At 46.9% G+C, this 17,839-nt stretch overlaps 1 protein-coding gene across 23 annotated transcripts in view; it reads left to right on the top strand.

Moving 5' to 3' along the window:
- Positions 1–17,839, top strand: part of Apbb2 (amyloid beta (A4) precursor protein-binding, family B, member 2) — a 320,340-nt gene that overhangs the window by 284,514 nt on the left and 17,987 nt on the right. For 14 of the 23 annotated variants that reach the window (XM_030254079.1, XM_030254081.1, XM_030254078.1 and 11 more), the window contains one exon: positions 10,944–10,949. The exons of the other annotated variants lie outside the window; for them this stretch is intronic. In XM_030254079.1, the coding sequence (XP_030109939.1) occupies positions 10,944–10,949 (6 nt within the window). The remainder of the gene's footprint in view (positions 1–10,943; positions 10,950–17,839) is intronic. 23 annotated transcript variants of the gene reach the window in all.

Here is a 17,839-nt window from a genome sequence, read left to right as displayed (position 1 = left end):
TTCACTTCGTTGTCTCCTGCAGTGTGGCTGAGCACTAGTACCCAGTGGACTCTTAACACATCTGTCTTTCTGAGACACGTTTACCCCCTCGGTGCTCTTGATGTCATTCTCTGCTTGTTGTCAGACCGCAAGCATTTTTTTTCTCTCTGCTCTGGATTAAAATTAAAGATTCAAAATAAGGGAGTGGGAGGCAGAGAGATTTAAACCTACATACAAAACTATTTACCTTTGCTCCCAGTTTTATAAGGAGCCATTGATGAAGTCCCCCCCCCCCTTTTTTTTTTTTTTTTTTTTTTTGGTTTTTCGCTATAGCCTTGGCTGTCCTGGAACTCACTTTGTAGACCAGGCTGGCCTCAAACTCAGAAATCCACCTGTCTCTGCCTCCCGAGTACTGGGATTAAAGGAGTGCGCCACCACGCCCGGCTCGAAGTCCCCTTTTTGTATATTTTTAACAACTGATAATTAAAACTTTTCTATAGGTATGTCAAATGAAAAGGCTGGACTCCTCTAGCAACTTCACAGGAAATTCGCTAGCATTTGGGGAGCTAGAAGGACCTAGTCTTTGAAGAATAGGGAAAACAAAATGCAGATGTTCTTCAACTTAAACTGGGGTTTCCTCCCTGTGACCCATGGGAAACTGGGAATACCGTAAGCAGAAAATGTCTTTAGAGCCCCTACCTAACATTGTGGCCTAGCCAGCCAACACACTGTATAGTTGGTTGGGTTTTGTTGTTGTTTTTGTTTTTTTCAATCTTGATCACATGACTGACTTGAGCCATAGCTCACTGCCCAACACCACAAGAGACCATTGTACCAAATATTGCTAGCCTGAGAAAAGATCAAAATTCAAAGTATAGTTTTGACTGGATGTGTCTCCCTTTCCTTCCTTCAGAAAGCTGTTAAAAAAAAAAAAAAAAGGTCAAGTTGAGTCACTCTAAGTGAGGACTTTTTTTTTTTTTTCCAGAGACAGGGTCTCTCTGGATAGTCCTGACTGTCCTGGAACTCACTCTGTAGACCAGGCTGGCCTTGAACTCAGAAATCCGCCTGCCTCTGCCTCCCAAGCGCTGGGATTAAAGGTGTGCGCCACCACCACCCGGCTTTTTTTTTTTTTTTCAAGTGAGGACCTTTTGTGCTTAGTTTCTGGAGGAATCCTTCCGTTAATCTGCTTCTCACTGCAGAATTATGAACCCAAAAAGTTGAGGGCAACTGTGACAGGAGACATGGGTTTTGAAAATCATTTTAGTTTTGCAAAACTATGTGGATACAAAATATTCTGTCTGCAGTCAGTATTCTAGCAGCTGGGAAGGCCCAGGATTGGGGGGTGGAAGGGCGGGGATGGGGGGAGTACACTGCCAGGCTTTTTGATCTAGAAGCCTGGACTGGTTACCCTACAACTTGTAAGCTTGTCGGGCAGATGAATAAATTATGACAGTTGAAATAATTATGACAGAAGGAAAGCAGAAAGCAGCTGCCAAAAGTATGGTTGTCAACTGGGGCCGGGGTGGCCTGATTCTGTCATGTCAGGGCACGCATCTATTTGCCAGACAACCTGCACATGCCATTTTCGGGGGTCAGGTATGTTCTTGCCTTCATCCCTTCCCTTTGAAAGACTCTTAAGTGTCACAGCCTGCTAGTGACATTAACAAAAAAAAAAAAAAATGGCTGAATTAAATATCCACATTGCTGCTTTCATTTAGGGTGGGCATGTAGGAATTCCATTAGTGTGTGTGTGTGTGTGTGTGTGTGTGTGTGTGTGTGTGTGTGGTGTGAGAGACAGGCAGGCAGAAACTGAGATTGAACCCAGGGCTTTGTGTCTATCACTGAGCTGTATCTACCACAACTGGACTTTTTTTTTGCAGTCTGGAGGATTTACAAATTGGAAAACCTTCTGTTCCTACATCTTGGTTGTTCATGGTAGTTACACTTTGTGGTTATCCACCGAGGTTCATGTGCTGGAAACATGGCCCTTGCTTGGCTGATGTTAAGGTAATGTGCCTTTAATACCTAGGTCCTAGTGCAAAGAAATTAGGTCACAGGGCAGCATACTATAAGTTATTAATGCAGGAAGTCCTATGAGAACTGAATTTTAGAAGCGAGCCTAGAATTTCTCCCAGATATCTCCAGCTTCCTATTTTGCCAAGTGACCCTATGATTCCACTGTGATACCATCACCATATATGGTGTAGCCAAAGACTGGCACCAGAGCTGAGCTGGTGCCGTGCTCCTGGATCTCCAGTAGATTAAACAGATGTCTTTTCTGTATAAAGTACCCAGTCTCTGGTATTTTTTAAGAACCAAAATGAACTAGCACATGGATGGAATAGTTTCCAGCCAGTGTTGGAGTCTGTCACCTATCTATAATAAGAATTACTCTAGTGTCTTGCCCTGGCACCAGGCCCCATGCTTGGTCCGCCAATATGATCCTGATATTTCTTTTCCTCTGGTAGTGCTAGGATCAGATACCATCCCGAAACTTTAAAGAATTTCTTTAGCAGGCAGCTGTATGTTTCTCTTCTGCACTGGGTGCTCTAGAAACCGTTCGGCACACACTTGCCAACCTCATACATAGCACCGCTGAATCAGGTCATCCAGAAAAGGCTCAGAGACCCTTCCAAGGCCAAGGAGTGTTTAGTCTTTGCTGGTGTGGTGGCCTCTGAGGAAGCTACTTTGCCTATAGCACATACAGCCTTAGCCTACACCTAGGGACTGGTGTCACAGTGTTCTATACATTTAAATACATTTGTGGTAGATCATACTTTGCTAACAAAACAAAAAACCCCACAGTGACAGCTGAAATGAACATTGATTTTTATTTTATTTATTTATTTTGCTATTGTTTTGTTTTGTTAGTCCTGTGGAAGTCAGAAGGACCAATTAAATTTATCCAGCTCTGAAAAAAAGCCTCCAAAAAGAATTTCTGTAGGTCAGGCCGTTTAATCTCACACTCTTTCTCTCTTTCTTTTTTTCTTTTTCTCTTTCTTTCTTTCTTTCTTTTTCTTTTTTTTAAAGATTTATTGTACACTGTAGCTGTACTGATGGTTGTGAACCATCATGTGGTTGTTGGGAATTTGAATTTAGGACCTCTGCTTGCTCCGGCCGACCCCGTCAGTCCTGCTCGTTCCAGTCTAAAGATTTATATATTATTATATCTAAGTACACTGTAGCTGTAGATGCACCAGAAGGGGGCATCAGATCTCATGACAGATGAGATCATGGTGAGTCACCATGTGGTTGCTGGGATTTGAATTCAGGACCTTCAGAAGAGTAGTCAGTGCTCTTAACTGCTGAGCCATCTCACCACCCCCTCTCACACTCTCTTTTAACATTATGTGTCTGAATTAACAAATATCAACAAACACACATAATAACAAAAAGGCGGACCCAAGCAGTAAAATTAGAGCAATGCATCGATGGTATCGCCATTTTTATTTTAAGATACATTGATTGATTGACTGACTTTCTCTAAGGACAGGTCTGGTGACGCAGGCAGGCCTGTAATCCCGGCTGTTTGGAAGGCTGAGAAAGGAAGATCCAAAGTTCAAGACTAGGTTGAGCAATGTAGCAAGCACCTGACTCAAAATAAGAGCAGGACTAGAGAGACAGCTTGAGAGTAAGGCCCTTCTCTAGCATGCACAAGGCTCTAAGCCAAAGCTCGAGTGCAGCCACCCCCTAAAAGTGTGTGTGTGTGTGTGTGTGTGTGTGTGTGTGTGTGTGTGTGTACATGCACATAATATAAACAGTGAACAAGTGTGTGCATGTGTAAGTGTGTGCATGTGTACATGCATGTGTGCATGCATGTACACACACACACACACATGCAACCTGAATTCAATCCCATGAGCTCACATAGTGAAGGAGAGAACCAACTCCTACAAGTTGTCCTCTTATTTACACACATACACAGAGAGAGAAAGAGAGAGAGAGAGAGAGAGAGAGTGCCTAGAAATAATAAGTAAGCTTACTATGTAGGAAGAGTGTAACCACAACACACTATGAGAGGGTAACTCTTGCTGGGATACAGTACCCTCGGGGATGATACTCTCAAGGTCTCCCACAGCTTTCTACCCATCCTCTCCTCCTGCACACCTGTTATCTTGCTCTTTTTCCCGAGTAACAAGCTAAAGTTTATTTCTCAGAGTACAAACATAAAGGAAATTCTCTGTGGAGTCAATAAATCTTGATAGAAATCTATATCTGGGGGAAATTTATGTATTGATTTGTAGGAACAGAGGAACTGTTTTTCGTTTAGACAAATGTCCCAAAGAAAGAATCTGTTTAGGGACTCTAGAAAGTCATTGTCACTGCTGCTGGAGATAACCGAGTACAGATGTGCTTAGCTTTCAAATAGTCACAAGAGACTAATGAACTTCCAAGAACTCTCCTCCTGCCCATTGCAGTGTAGTGGGTATCTTATAACATGACTTTAGATGGCATGAAAATGTGATATCAACTGAAGTCATTTTTAAAGGACTGTCTGTGAATTACAATCAGAGAAAGAGAAATCCAGCCAGCTGGACAGGCAAGGTCCCCTTAGGTTCTCACCAGTATGTCTAAGGCTGGCAAGGGAGTAGCGCCCATGCTCTCTGTTCAGGCTGTTCATTCATTCCAAAGGGCTTGATGATTGCCTGCCCCATGCCAGCCAGTGATGGGTAATCGAGGTGAAAGGCCCCTGCTCACATGGACTTGATGTTTTAGTCAGGGGCAGAGAGGGGGAACTTATGAGTATATAACCAGGGCTCTAGTTAGCTGTGACTGGGGGCAGTGGAGCCTTTCAGGGGTGATGGTGATTGATCAAGAGGAACCTGCACAGAACTTGGGGTGATGGGAGTAGTCGCCAGAGGCCACAGGTTACTGGGTTCCTGAAAGGAAAGCTGGGGATGGATGGGAAGGAAGGTGAGAGAAATAGCGAGCCAAGACTAAGTTCTCTGATCAAGGCTCAGTGTTTTAATTCTAGGGTCTGAATTTAAAAGGGGGAGACCCATCTCCCACTCTGCCAGGATCTCATAGCTTTGCCAGGATCTCCTCAGGAAGACAGGCTCAGCTGCTCAGCAGATAGTGGCTTCTTGCAGGAAGCTACAGTTGTGGCAGGACAATAGACTTCACCTAGGTCAGAAGACGCCACCCTATGTAGGCTAGCAGGCTGTGGAAGACAAGGTCTGATTCAGCCCTCTCAAGGCTGTGGGGAGGGCACAGATGGGCAATAGACAAAAAGGTCCAAAGCAGGAAGAAACCAGAATGTTTGGGAGCCCCGGGGTTACAGGGTTAGGAAGTCAGGGAATTTGGAGGTGGCCGTAGGCTGGAGGGTAATGGGAGAAGACAGAAGAACACAGCAGGTAATTACTGTTGTTGACCCCAGCAGTGAAAAAACCATAATCCAGTGGGGACAGAGAAAGTCAGAGACACAGAGAATGAAAGAAAGAAAAGGGAACAGTCCCAAAAACCAAGGCCACATCTTCTGTAAGAGAGGGCCCTGAGCAAAGTCAGCTAACTAGAGCCGACCTGGTTCCCACATGACATGCAGAACAGAGGACGAGCTTAACTGAGTGTAGCCCAGACTCTCCTGGGTAAAAGGCCGCCTACTAGTCGTGGGGTTGAAGCAAGATAGCGTAAGTTCTCTGGACTTTGGATTCCCTTTTATAAAGCATGCCCCGTGACCAGAGACTACTGCACTTATTTCAACAGCAGTGACGAACAACTCTTTCTAGTGTTGTCTGTATTTCTCTAGATACTATTGAATTTACAGATTATCAAGAATACTTGCATCTAAGAGAGAGATGATTAAAAAAAAAAAACCAACAACATTGATGTGTTATTTACCCTAGTGTTCCTCCCATCCACCCAAAGAAGTGGGTCTACAGAAGAAAGGAATTTACCTACAGGCACAGCAGTGCCTTTGCTTTAGGTTTGTGGTTTTGTTTTCTTCTGTGCATGCTAAGTGCCACCAAGCCGAATCCCTGTGAGTCCTGGTTGCCAGGCGCTTTACGCCGCAGGCGCTTCTTACACAGTGTGGAGAGCTGTCATCTCCCGACTCTGTATCAAAGTCTTCAACAAAGAGCGTACACTCCTCTACCCTGTCAGATAGACGCCTTCTGGGTGGCGTGTGTCTCCTGTCTCTGCTCTCCAAAAGCAAGCCGTGCCTTCACCAGTCACGGATGACGTGTATCATTTAATGAGCTCAGACTTTTCCCTTGAAAACCGGGGGATGTCATGAATTACTCCCCCCATTTGAAAACTAAACGTTAAATTTCCTCTAGGTCAGAGAGGCAAGCCTGGTGTTTTTGATCGGTAACGCTGTACAAAGGGAAGCTGGAACTCTTCAATGCTTCTCCACAAGATGGACTTGGGAGGAAAACAAAACAAAACAAGACACCCGTTTCTTGGTTGCTTTTAACTATCCCTCCCACCCTCATGGTGAGCTGCCAGTTTAACTGTCTTCTCTCCAGAATCAGGAGAAATCCTTTGTTGAGAAGAGTGTGCTTTGCATTTCAATATCTTTACCCACAGTAAATCCTCAGGCACTCTTACTCTCTCTGGCCGCTATTAATGCCTGCCACTGGGGCTGGGGCTGGAAGCGGGAGCTAGGGGAAGGAGCCTGTCCTGGGAAGGACAGCATCCCTGGTCGGAGGCAGGGATCTGGTCATCTTCAGCTGCAGGAAGGAAAGCCCTTCTCTGAGGAGAAGCCTGAGAATCTGGACAGAAACCAAATGGGTGATTTGCATAAACTTGTTCTTCACCTCCGTTCTGAGGTGGAGAGTCCACAGGGGTCTACTGGGCCATTCTGGTTCCATCCTCTCCAGAACTGACCTTAAAATTGTGATGCAGGTAGCTCTTGCTTGAAGTCACAAAAGAGGTGGTAATCCAAACCAAGTTATTGGGGGAGGGGGGAGCAGACCCACCTTTCTTGCCCCCCATACATTCACATCTAATTCACACGACCACCCGTGATAGCTCAGGAATTCTGTAGGTCTATCTGTAAAGGTGTGTGTCTCACTGGTTCGCCCACATTACAGATGAAATTGGAGAACAAAGCAACCAAGGGTCCCAACTATGGGCAAACAGATAATAAAAAGTCAGATAACTAAGGACGTAAGACAAGGTAGGAAAATGGACTGTCCTGTCGGGTGCGAAAACAGGTGGAAGACCGAAGTTCACTGTCACATGAGCAATGGTGACTGCATCCAGAGATTCCAAAGACCCACGGTGATGAAGAGAAGTATTTAAAAAAAGCACGTGTACAGGTTCCACCACAGTAGACAAGCAGGGCCATAGCAGAGACCTTGCCTGGTGAGGCCGGGTGTGAGAAGGGGGTGGTTGTGTTTTTCCATTCGTGGGGAACAGCTTGGCCAGGGCACAAATGATGACAGTCTTTCAAAGAACCATACTATACTGTGTCGCTCTGGCGTGCCATTCCTGTTGCTGTTTTTCAGGAATGCCAACGCACATGACAAAGTAGCTCTGTTGCCTGAGATTTGTGCTAAGGAAATCAGTGCCTGTTTTCTGCATTTGTTTTTCCAAGGAGCTGCGGCAAGAGCCTGCTGATCAGGCAGCCCTGGTGAGCTACTTCAGTGGAACCAATCTAGGGACCCGATTCTTCCCACTGGCATCGTATACCCTGCGAAGGGAGTAGGCTTGCAGCTAGCTAAGTTTAGCCTTCTCCTCTCTCAGAATGGCTCATCCCGTGCGAAGCCCAGCTCTGGGCCGATGGGTGTTTTGTTGTTGATGTTTCTCATTTAGCAAACGTACCGAGTGGTGGAGTAGCTACCACTGTCGGTGACTCATTGGGGGTTTGCCAATGACATTTCAGAGCTCCCCTGAAATTTCTCTTTATGGCTGGTTTTTACTTCAGCACTTAAAGCAAACAGTGTCTCGAAAACCCCCAAAAATGAACTGTTTCCACGTTTCCCAGTTCTTCCTGCAGGGGGAGACACAGAAGCTGCGTTTCCCAGTTCCTCCTGCAGGGGGAGACACAGAAGCTGCGTTTCCCAGTTCCTCCTGCAGGGGGAGACACAGAAGCTGCGTGTCAGGGTTGTTTGTTCAAATGAGTCCCCTGCAATGGGTCTGAGTCTAAATAGCCAAGGCTATTCAACAGAAGAAAAAATCCTGTTCTCAGTCTTTAGATTTCCCGCTATTGGGCAAAGTTGTTGTCATACACTAGACAGAGCATTTGAGAGGAGTGAGAAATTAAAAGCTCTTGCTCTAAATCAAGATGGAATCAAAGAAACATCACTTGCACATTCTTCCTAAAAGACATTTATTATTGTTGTTATTATTATTATTATTGTCATTATCATTATTATAAGAGCCTATTTTGTCTGAGGTAGGAAACCTGAGACTCCACAGGGTCACTGACTTATAAAAAGTTACTTCTAAAGCTACCTTTGGTAGCAGGGTGAGGAGAGTGTACAAGAGCACCCAGGGAGTCCAAGAAACATTCCCTTCCTGGCGAATGCCTTCCCATGAGAGACAGTGTCCCTCAGAAGCCACCTATAGCTATGAGGGCAATATGGCTGTGACATCTGTCACCTCACTGATAACCATGGTTGATTCAGCTGATCTGGCTGGCTAGACAAATGTACTCCCACTCCCTTACTGTCCCACATGTTCCCTTCCAAAGCTGCATGCCTCATTGAAGACGACCTTCACCCACAGAGGAAGACTGTCCTCTAGTCAAGAGTACACACATAGCCACAGTCCCCTGCAAGGATCTCCACGTAGACCCTCAAGGCCAAACACTGACCATGCCAGCCTTGCAGGAACCCATGACATGACTTTGTGCTAACAGCTCCCAAAACGCACATGATTGCATCTTGGTTAAATGCCATCTCATTTAATCTCATTTCTCCTGAATGCCCTGAGCTAGTGTCTCTGTCCCCTTTTCACTGATGGGTGACCTAGTATGTCATCTAATGCTGTGAGCCTGACACACTGGGAGAGCCTGATAAATTGACAACGAGAAGGTAAGCTTTGTCACGGAAGATCCTAAACCCTGTCTACCTCCTGAGCCTCCTGGAGACTTGAGTTCCCTGATCCTTCAAGAACCCAGGTTCCTTGTCAAACCCTTTGGCTCTGCCGTAAGCAGACTTGTTCAGCTCTGTGGGTTTATCATCCGAGAGACAGAACCAAGACAGACTTGCAGTCACAAGTCCTTTCTTCACTATGGCTCTGCTGTATGACCTGGCCAAGTTCCTCAAAATCTTTAACCCTGTTTTCTCCTATGTCCATGAACAACGTTCTGACGACCTTGTCAGGCTGCTGGTGGGGCCTGCACAGACCATGTGACTGACCCCAGAGCTCAGTGGATAGTGTGTGTTATTGTAGTCACAAACATGAGAGGTGTCACTGTGCTGCTGCGGCTTGGCCGATGAGGTCTCAGTGATTTTCCCTGAATATGGAGGTAGATGTGTAAAATTCACTTGTGCTTGCTGTATAATATTTATACAAGTATCCTCTAGAATCTTCTGCTTAAGATGCCAGTTTGGTGTCGTGCTATGCTATTTCAGCCTTCTTGATTTGTTTTATTTTGTTTTGTTGTTTTGGGTTTGGTTTCTGCTTGGTATGGTTTGGTTTGGTTTGTTGAGACAGGGCTTCTCTGTGTAGCCTTGGTTGTCCTGGAACTTGCTCTGTAGAGCAGGCTGGCCTCAGACTCAGAGATCCACCTGCCTCTGCCTCGAGTCCTGGGATCAGAGGTGTGCTCCACCACCGCCTGGCTTACTCTGTAGCCTTTTATGGCACAAATTTCAAATGTACTCTAAGCTTTCTGGTGGCTTTTCATTTGAGACATTGTAGCTTCCGCTTAGGTTTGTGGGCACAGGCACCACTGCGCCCTTGTTGGAGTATGCCACAAGTATTGTTCTGGGGTGGAGTGTGATGGCTCCCTCAATGCTTTTAGCTCACCATCTGGTGATATACTTGATTGCGCATTCACTATCACTCTCAGCTGGCCTAGGTGACAGCAGTAGCAAGGCTGCTGTGTGGGAGAGAGCAGGTCCCTGTGAACCCTGCCTCTCTTCTCATGGCTTAGCTGTCTGGCACTCCGCCTCCTCGGACTGTTGTTACTCTAGAGAGCACCTGTGTCACTTAGAGGACGCTGCCTCCAGGCCCTTTTGTAATGCCTCTGTCAGAACAGAAAAGGTTAGGAGGCTCAGCGACATCTCTAGGGTCCCCTGGTAACTCTGGGTAGTTCTGAGCACAAAACTCAAAGCTTGCTGTTGTCCTCCCCCCACCCCCACTCCCACCCCACCCCCAGCCTCCAGATGCTCCCAGCTCCTCTCTGTACCCCCTTCCTTTCTTCCCTGGCACTGCTCTGCACCCACACCCCTTCTTGGCATTGCTCTGTGCCTGCACCCTTGAAGTCTTCATCTCCTACCTCTTTTTTTTTCTCCACTTCTACGTCCCTCCCCATTGCCCACTAAAGACTTTGTTAAAGCTCCTGGGTATCAGGGCCACAGCTCTAATTAGAATGTCCAGGAGCCATGAAGCAGGTAAGACTGTGTATGCTTGATTGTTTCTGTATGGTTGGTGGTGGTGGTGGTGGTGGTGGTTGTGGTGTGTGTGTGTGTGTGTGTGTGTGTGTGTGTGTGTGTGTGTGTGTGTGTGAAGCCGGGGCTGGGGCTGGAGACTGAAGATAAGTTCCCTGCCAGTGTTTCCTGCAAACAGTCTCCTGTACTTGACTGTGATATTCTAAGCTTGGTTACCTCCCCCGGCTGATCTGTTGCCTCTGCAAATTCAGCTGGCAACTCTTGGCTTCATCGTAGTGTGGCTCGAAATACACTCCTCCGGGTGATAGGGTGCAGCTAAAATAAGCACAGAAAGGCTATTAATGGCTGCAAAGTTGGGAACCACAGTGGGATGTCGGTGCTGAGAGCTGCGTTGTAGACTGGATACGGTACGGATGCTAACCCGCTGTTTCTGCTCTTCCCTCCCTCATGCCTTCCCGGATTCAGAGAGAGGTAACCGGCGATTTCTCACTTTTCCCCTTCCCTGGCATCTCATGTGTCTGGCAGAACTCACCGCTTCTTCCATTCCATCCCCATCCTCACAGCCTCTCTGCCTCTCAAGGCAGGCCATTGTCTTGTGTAGCCTCTTCTCTTCATCATTTGTATCTGGGCCCCTAACCTACTTCTGTGTGTGGTACTGTTTTGGGAAGGTGATGGGCTGAATGACCAAGAATAACGGCCACCCTGCCAAGTCTCGGGTCTCTCTCACCAGTGGCTGAACAAATGACTCAGCATGTCACGGAGGAAATGTGACGTTGGTCCCCATGTCACATTGGTTCCTGTGATACATTGAAGAGTGACAATTTGGAACTTTGAGGTGTTCTCTTAAGTTTCCTGGGTGACTAGCCATAATACAGTCAATTTCAGTATCAGTTCTTAGCCATGGCACAGCCAGGGAAGCCTCCTGTCCTCCTTGAAGGATGTTATCCATGGAGAGGATATACCCGTGAAATTCATGGTGCTTACACAGTTTCAGATGCTCCAAATGTCAGCCTCCAAATGATGGAGTGGAGATATACACATACACACACACACACATACACACACACACACACACACACACACACACACACACACATATACATACACACACACACACACACACACACACACATATATATATTACACATACATACATATATCTATATATATATATACATATATCTATATGTTTATCCCATTTTGGTAGATGAAGGGCATTGTGACAAGTGCCAGCCATAGTGAAAAGACAAACCCAGGGACGAGTTCCTCTTTGCTTTGGGCTCCCTCCTAGCTACACTCCCTATTGTAGCTAGTGACCATTTTTCTGTCTTGCCCAGTGGCTGGAGATGGGACTAACAGAAGATGTGCCTAAGAGAAGTTCTCCTTTGGGGGGGCGGGGGTGATACACTCTGGGCCTGAGCATGGGGTATAAGCTCTCTTACCTCTGTGCACCACAACTCCTACAGGAGTCCACAGTGGGGAGGTGTCCAGACATTTTGTCGGCTCTTCCCTTCCTCCTTGCCTCTGCGTCCAGGTCTCCTTACTAGGAGACAGCTGTGACAGCTGTTCTGAATATTAACAGTGAGAGTGCACACTGGAGAATGCTCTGCCTTCTGTTCAAGTCTCCTCACTCCTGGCAAATGGTAGAACTTGGGCCTGCTGTTTACACAGTCCACATCTCAGGAATGTTCCCAGAGAGGCCCTGGCTGTGCAGAATGTGTTCACCCCAGGTAGTGAGGTGTTGGGCTGCTCCTTTCAGAACTCAGCATCTTCCTAGACAAGGCAGAAGGAGACACAAGTTTGCCAAGTTGGAACCCAAGCTTTGAGATCCCAGATACCCAGGTCTGGTATGGTTGATGTTCAGTATGATGAAACAGAAAAGTACTGCCCAAGACAGGCAGCAGGCAGGTACTCTAGACCAGCCCTCTAGGGTAGTGAAGTTTCTCGTGTCCTCTTCTCCATCTCCTGTACCTCCCACTCCAAGTCTAATCTGGAAAATAAGTGCAGTCAGTCTTGGAAACAGGATTCATTTGTCTCCTAGGTCCTAGGGGTGTTCATGGCCATATTTTGGTTCCTGCCGGCCCTCTGTCTGTGTTTTGATGCAGGCCACTTTCCAAATTCCAAAACCCCATGCTCAACTCCATATGTGAAGCAAAGGGGAGAGAAATCTTCCTCTAAAGGTACTAGAAGTAGTTATCCAAAGTCCCTGGGCCTGTCTCCTCCTGATTGTGGCCTCACCTTGCCCTCTACAGGGAACCACGCTGCTGGCTTGCAGCTTCCACAAAAAGGTGGACTGGGGGCAGGGGGTAACTGCATGTGGCTTAGGAAGCCATCCAGTCAATGCAGGATTGAGTCAAACATATATCTTTGCTAGTTAGGGTTTCTGTTGCTGGGAGGAGACACTATGACCAAGGCAACTTTTTTTTGTTGTTGTTGTTGTTGTTGTTGTTGTTTTTCAAGACAGGGTTTATCTGAGTAGCCCTGATTGTCCTGGAACTCACTCTGTAGACCAGGCTGGCCTCAAACTCAGAAAGTCACCTGCCTCTGCCTCCCAAGTGCTGGGATTAAAGGCATGCACCACCACTACCCAGCTCAAGGCAACTTTTATGAGGGAAAGCATTTAATTGTGGCCAGCTTACAGGTTCAGAGGTTCAGTCCACTATCATCATGGCAGGAAGCATGGCAGTGTCCAGGCAGACACAGTGCTAGAGAAGGAGCTGAGAGTTCTAAATCTTGATCTAGTACCACATGGCTTCTGTTTTCCCCTTGTCTAGATGTCTGCCTTGATTCTCAGGCAGCTAGGAGGAGGAGAGCCTCTGAATGCCCACCCCACAAGGACACACCTCCTCTAACAAGGCCACACCCCCAATAGTGCCAAGCTTATTCAAACCACCACAACATCCTTCATGGAAGGGCGACTGCGTTCCTGAGCAGGCTTTTCTTTACTTTCTCCTCATCTATAACGGTAACGACCTCTTAGCACACGTTAGTCATGAACCAGCCTTCACAAAGTCTCTGCATAAAAACATACATCCCACCTGAACAAATCTGAACTCCTAGGTGAAAGCTGTCCTCTAGGCTGCGGAGGTAAGAAGTGCCAGTAGAGGAGGTTTGGTGAGACAGTAAATGGGAACGAGGAGGAGAAAGCTCAAGGGGCATTACGTGTGGCTGACGATGTCATCGTGTTCTGGGTCTCCCCAGAAAGGAAGTCAAGCTAACTTCCACCAGCAAAGGAAGGGGGTTCCAGTTTCTCATTAAGAGAAACAAACTAGCCGGGCGTGGTGGCGCACGCCTTTAATCCCAGCACTCGGGAGGCAGAGGCAGGCGGATTTCTGAGTTGAAGGCCAGCCTGGTCTATAAAGTGAGTTCCAGGATAGCCAGGGCTACACAGAGAAACCCTGTCTCAAAAAAACCAAAAGAGAAACAAACTGTGTGTACATATGTATGTATGTACACATATATACATATATATACACACACATGCTCTCTCTCTCTCCCTCTCTCTCTCCCTCTCTCTCTCTCTCTCTCTCTCTCTCTCTCTCTCTCTCTCACACACACACACACACACATATACATGCGCGCGCGCACGCGCTTTGTTTCACTCAGTGGAAACCTTACAACAACAAGATAGGCTGGTTCCATAAGGAAATGAGGTTTCTGGTTTCTATCTGGTTATCACTTCTCAGGGATACTGTAGCAGGGACAGTTAATGTTCGTAGCAGCTAAGAGGTCTTTAGACACCTCCAGTTCACTTGTCAGAGAGAGAAATGCATAAGTACATTCCACACACCCTAAGAGAGTTGCCAGAGAGATTGACAGAGTGAGCCGAGAGGCTGTTTTTAATAGCAGCCCTTTGAATAAGGAATTGTTTATCCGTTCATTCCGTGAAGACTGAGCAAGCCCCTGTAGGGTGATCAGGATGCCGCGGAGCAGAGAATAATGAAAGCAATCTTTGGTTCTTCACTTTGCCATTAAGAAATTTGAGGCTGTCAAAGATGTCTCCACGCTGACATTTTTTCTCTCCGGCAGAACCTGAGGCTGGTCCTCTGGGGGAGTAATTACAGGAGGGAACAGCAAAAGGACAGGAAGGAAGGATTTGGAAGCACACGGGTTCAGTGATCAAACTGCTAGAGAGACTTGAGTCCTGTCAGTGACGCTTGCCGGGGTTTAAGGAGGAGACATGAGGTTGCGGCTGCAAGCCTCCCACTCCCCGTTCTGTAGAACAAAACTCCACAGCTCCCACGGTGGCAAGAGACAATGGAGTAGGATTCTGAGCAAAATGGCCTGGCCCACACCTGCGTTGACAGACAGCCCCTGGTGCAGCCTTCTACAGGGTGTAGAAGCTGGAACAAGGGGTTCCTGTCATCAAGCAGCCCATCTTGGACGGTTAGCTATCTAGAAGAATGTGTGGGAAAACAGAAGCCACGTTGTGACTGGGATCTGGGGACCATTTAGACTAGTGGTGTAGTTTTACATATGAATTGCTGGGGTCCTGGGAAGATGCTCAGCTGTGTGAGATGCCCAGCCACCAGGGGGCAGTAGAGGAGCCTATCTCTAGAGCTATACCACTACTATGGAAACTAATACGCAGAGACTCACTAGAAGATCACTAGAAGACATGAAAGAATCCGAGGTATAAGCATAATGGCCTGTAGCATTGTGGTACTGGCAGGGACAGTAAAATTTTATACCATGCTAGTTGGTACCATTTCGATGATTGTGGAAGTCGAGTAGTCAGATGTGGGAGTTTCTTGTCTGCTTTCATATACATTTGATGAGTTCCAAAGAGAGAAGTGATTTTTTTTAAGATTTATTGATTTTTATGTATATGAGTACACTGTGGCTGTCTTCAGACACACCAGAAGAGGGCATCAGGTCCCACTACAGATGATTGTGAGCCACCATGTGGTTGCTGGGAATTGAACTGAGGACCTCTGGAAGAGCAGTCAGTGCTCTTAACCACTGAGCCATCGCTCTAGCCCCCAAGAAGTGATCTTTTAAAAAGTAAATCAAGAATCAATTCTGATCTAACCAAGATCCTAAATTCCCCTCTCTAGGGTCAGAGTCTAGGAGGCCAAGGTCACTGCCAGCCTCTCCCCTGTGCCTGTCTCCTACTGCTCAGTCTCTCAGCCCTGGGAATGTCCTCCAGCCCCTTACCTGGAACCCCCCCCCACCCCCCAACATTCTACCCCACCTTCTTTAGAGGTTTCTGCACTGAGCCTGTCAGTGCCTTTCCTTGAACATCACACCTTGTTTTCCTTCTGTATTCTCTACGCTTGTCTGCTCTGCTGACTTCAACTAACTCTCCAGTCTGTGTCCCTCCCAGACCTCAAAGACCAAGTAAGTGTGTTGCTGGCCCTCCCCACTGTTGCCCTTTAAGTACCTCAAACTCAGCATCCGCCAGCAGAACGAACATATTGAAGCATGACACACATGTCTGGACACTCGTCTAAGCTTGAATGCCCCAGGTTAAAGGCTGGGTACCCCTTGGGAAATGTGCTGTAGAGATTGATCATAGAGTCCTGGGACAGGATTCTTACAGCCAATAACTACACTATAGCCTCTGCTGTGTGCAGTGGGTAACCAGGGGATCTCTTCCAGACACCCAGGTTCTCAGCTCCCTCCTGTCTTTGTAGTCATTTGAGCTTTATTTGAGCCTTCTTCACCTTTTTTACCCTGGAGAGAGTGTAAAGACAGCTCGCATGTGTATCATTGATGCACCATGGCAGACACACAGAAGGAAACTGTGGAAGTGAATTGACTATTTCAATATATATATATATATATATTAAGAATGCCATACTACAGCCAGGCGTGGTGGTGCACGCCTTTAATCCCAGCACTTGGGAGGCAGAGGCAGGCGGATTTCTGAGTTCGAGGCCAGCCTGGTCTACAGAGTGAGTTCCAAGACAGCCAGGGCTATACAGAGAAACCCTGTCTCAAAAAACAAAAAACAAACAAACAACAAAACAAAAACAAAAACAAAAAAAAAAGAATGCCATACTACAATTTGGGGAAAGTCCTAGGGTGGCTGCATAGTTTCCTGTTGCTACTGTAACAAATTACCGCAAGCATCAGTGGCTTGAAGTAACAGATCTGTTCTCTCAGAGTGCTGGAGGTCAGAGGTCTATGGAGCTGTCATTTCAGGAAAGCACACATGCTTGTCCTTACCTGTGTCCCTGGTCCTGTCCTTTCATATCTAAGGCAGAAGTTGCCTCCCTCCCCTTGGGATTTCCCTGAGTCAGTCAGACAGACCAGAGATGCAGGCGCAGATCCCTAAAGACACTTCTCATAGAGTCCATGAGGTAGGACAAGAGCATCTTTGGGGAACAAGGGGAGCCATTGCTGTGTTTCTCACCACATCAACCCCTTTCTAGAAGAGGGATTCTGAAAACACAGCTTCTAGAACAACCTGTGAAGAGGTGTCTGGACTCACTGCTCACTTACTGAGATATTTGCCCAAGCTCCAGGTCTGAGAAACAAACCCTCTCACCTCCTCAGACCGCTGTGCTGGGGACTAACAGCTATTTTAGGGTGAGTCGGGATGGATGCGTAGTGGAATAAAGTTAGAGGCACACAGACCTCTTGACTCTACAGAAAGAGGCGCTAGGCAGGCTGACGAAGCCTCCTCAGGGTCAGTGAGCGCTCTCACACACGGCTCTCACTGGGATATCTCTGCTGTCATTATCTGTCTAGGAAGAGATAGGCTGCTCAAAATTTGTGAGAAGCCCTCTCCCATAAACCCCAAGGCTGCAACCTTTTCCTTTGGGAAAATGTAGATTTCCAGACCATTGCCCCGAGGCATTCGTCCCCTTCCCCTGAGCAGAAAGGAAATGAAGATTAATAACAATTTTTTTTAATCATGCCTGTGAGGTCACACATGAAAGAGCAGGCAGCACAAAGCTCATGTTTGGGAGAACTGATCAGTGGTTAGTGGTCCAGGTGTGTCCCATCCTCCCTGTAACCTTGGCACAGTATGCTTCCTGCCAGCCATTATCCAGCAGGGAGAGGACGCTGGATCTTAGACGCTTCCATCAGAGAGTGATAATGTAGTGCTGAAATAAACGTCTCTGCCTACATATAAAGATGGGGTTAATATCCAGGTCTGGGGGTCACATAGGTCTAATATGCTTCCCCAAGGCCAGAAGGATTTGTGGGTTTGGAATGCGTGCATCTACCTGATGAGATGGGACCCACAACTCAATGTGACCATTATTTCTACTTTGTGTACTCCTTGTTCACATAAGCTGAAAGCAACGTCAACACCATTTTGATAATTTCATTCAAAAAGTTCCACGGCTGGGTACTGGTGACACACAATTTGAATCCCAACACATGGGAGGGAGGGGCAGGTGGATCTC

The sequence above is a fragment of the Mus musculus genome, chromosome 5, assembly GCF_000001635.26.
Source record: "Mus musculus strain C57BL/6J chromosome 5, GRCm38.p6 C57BL/6J".
NCBI classification, from domain to species: Eukaryota; Metazoa; Chordata; class Mammalia; order Rodentia; family Muridae; genus Mus; species Mus musculus.
This window is presented reverse-complemented; position numbering and strand designations above follow the sequence as displayed.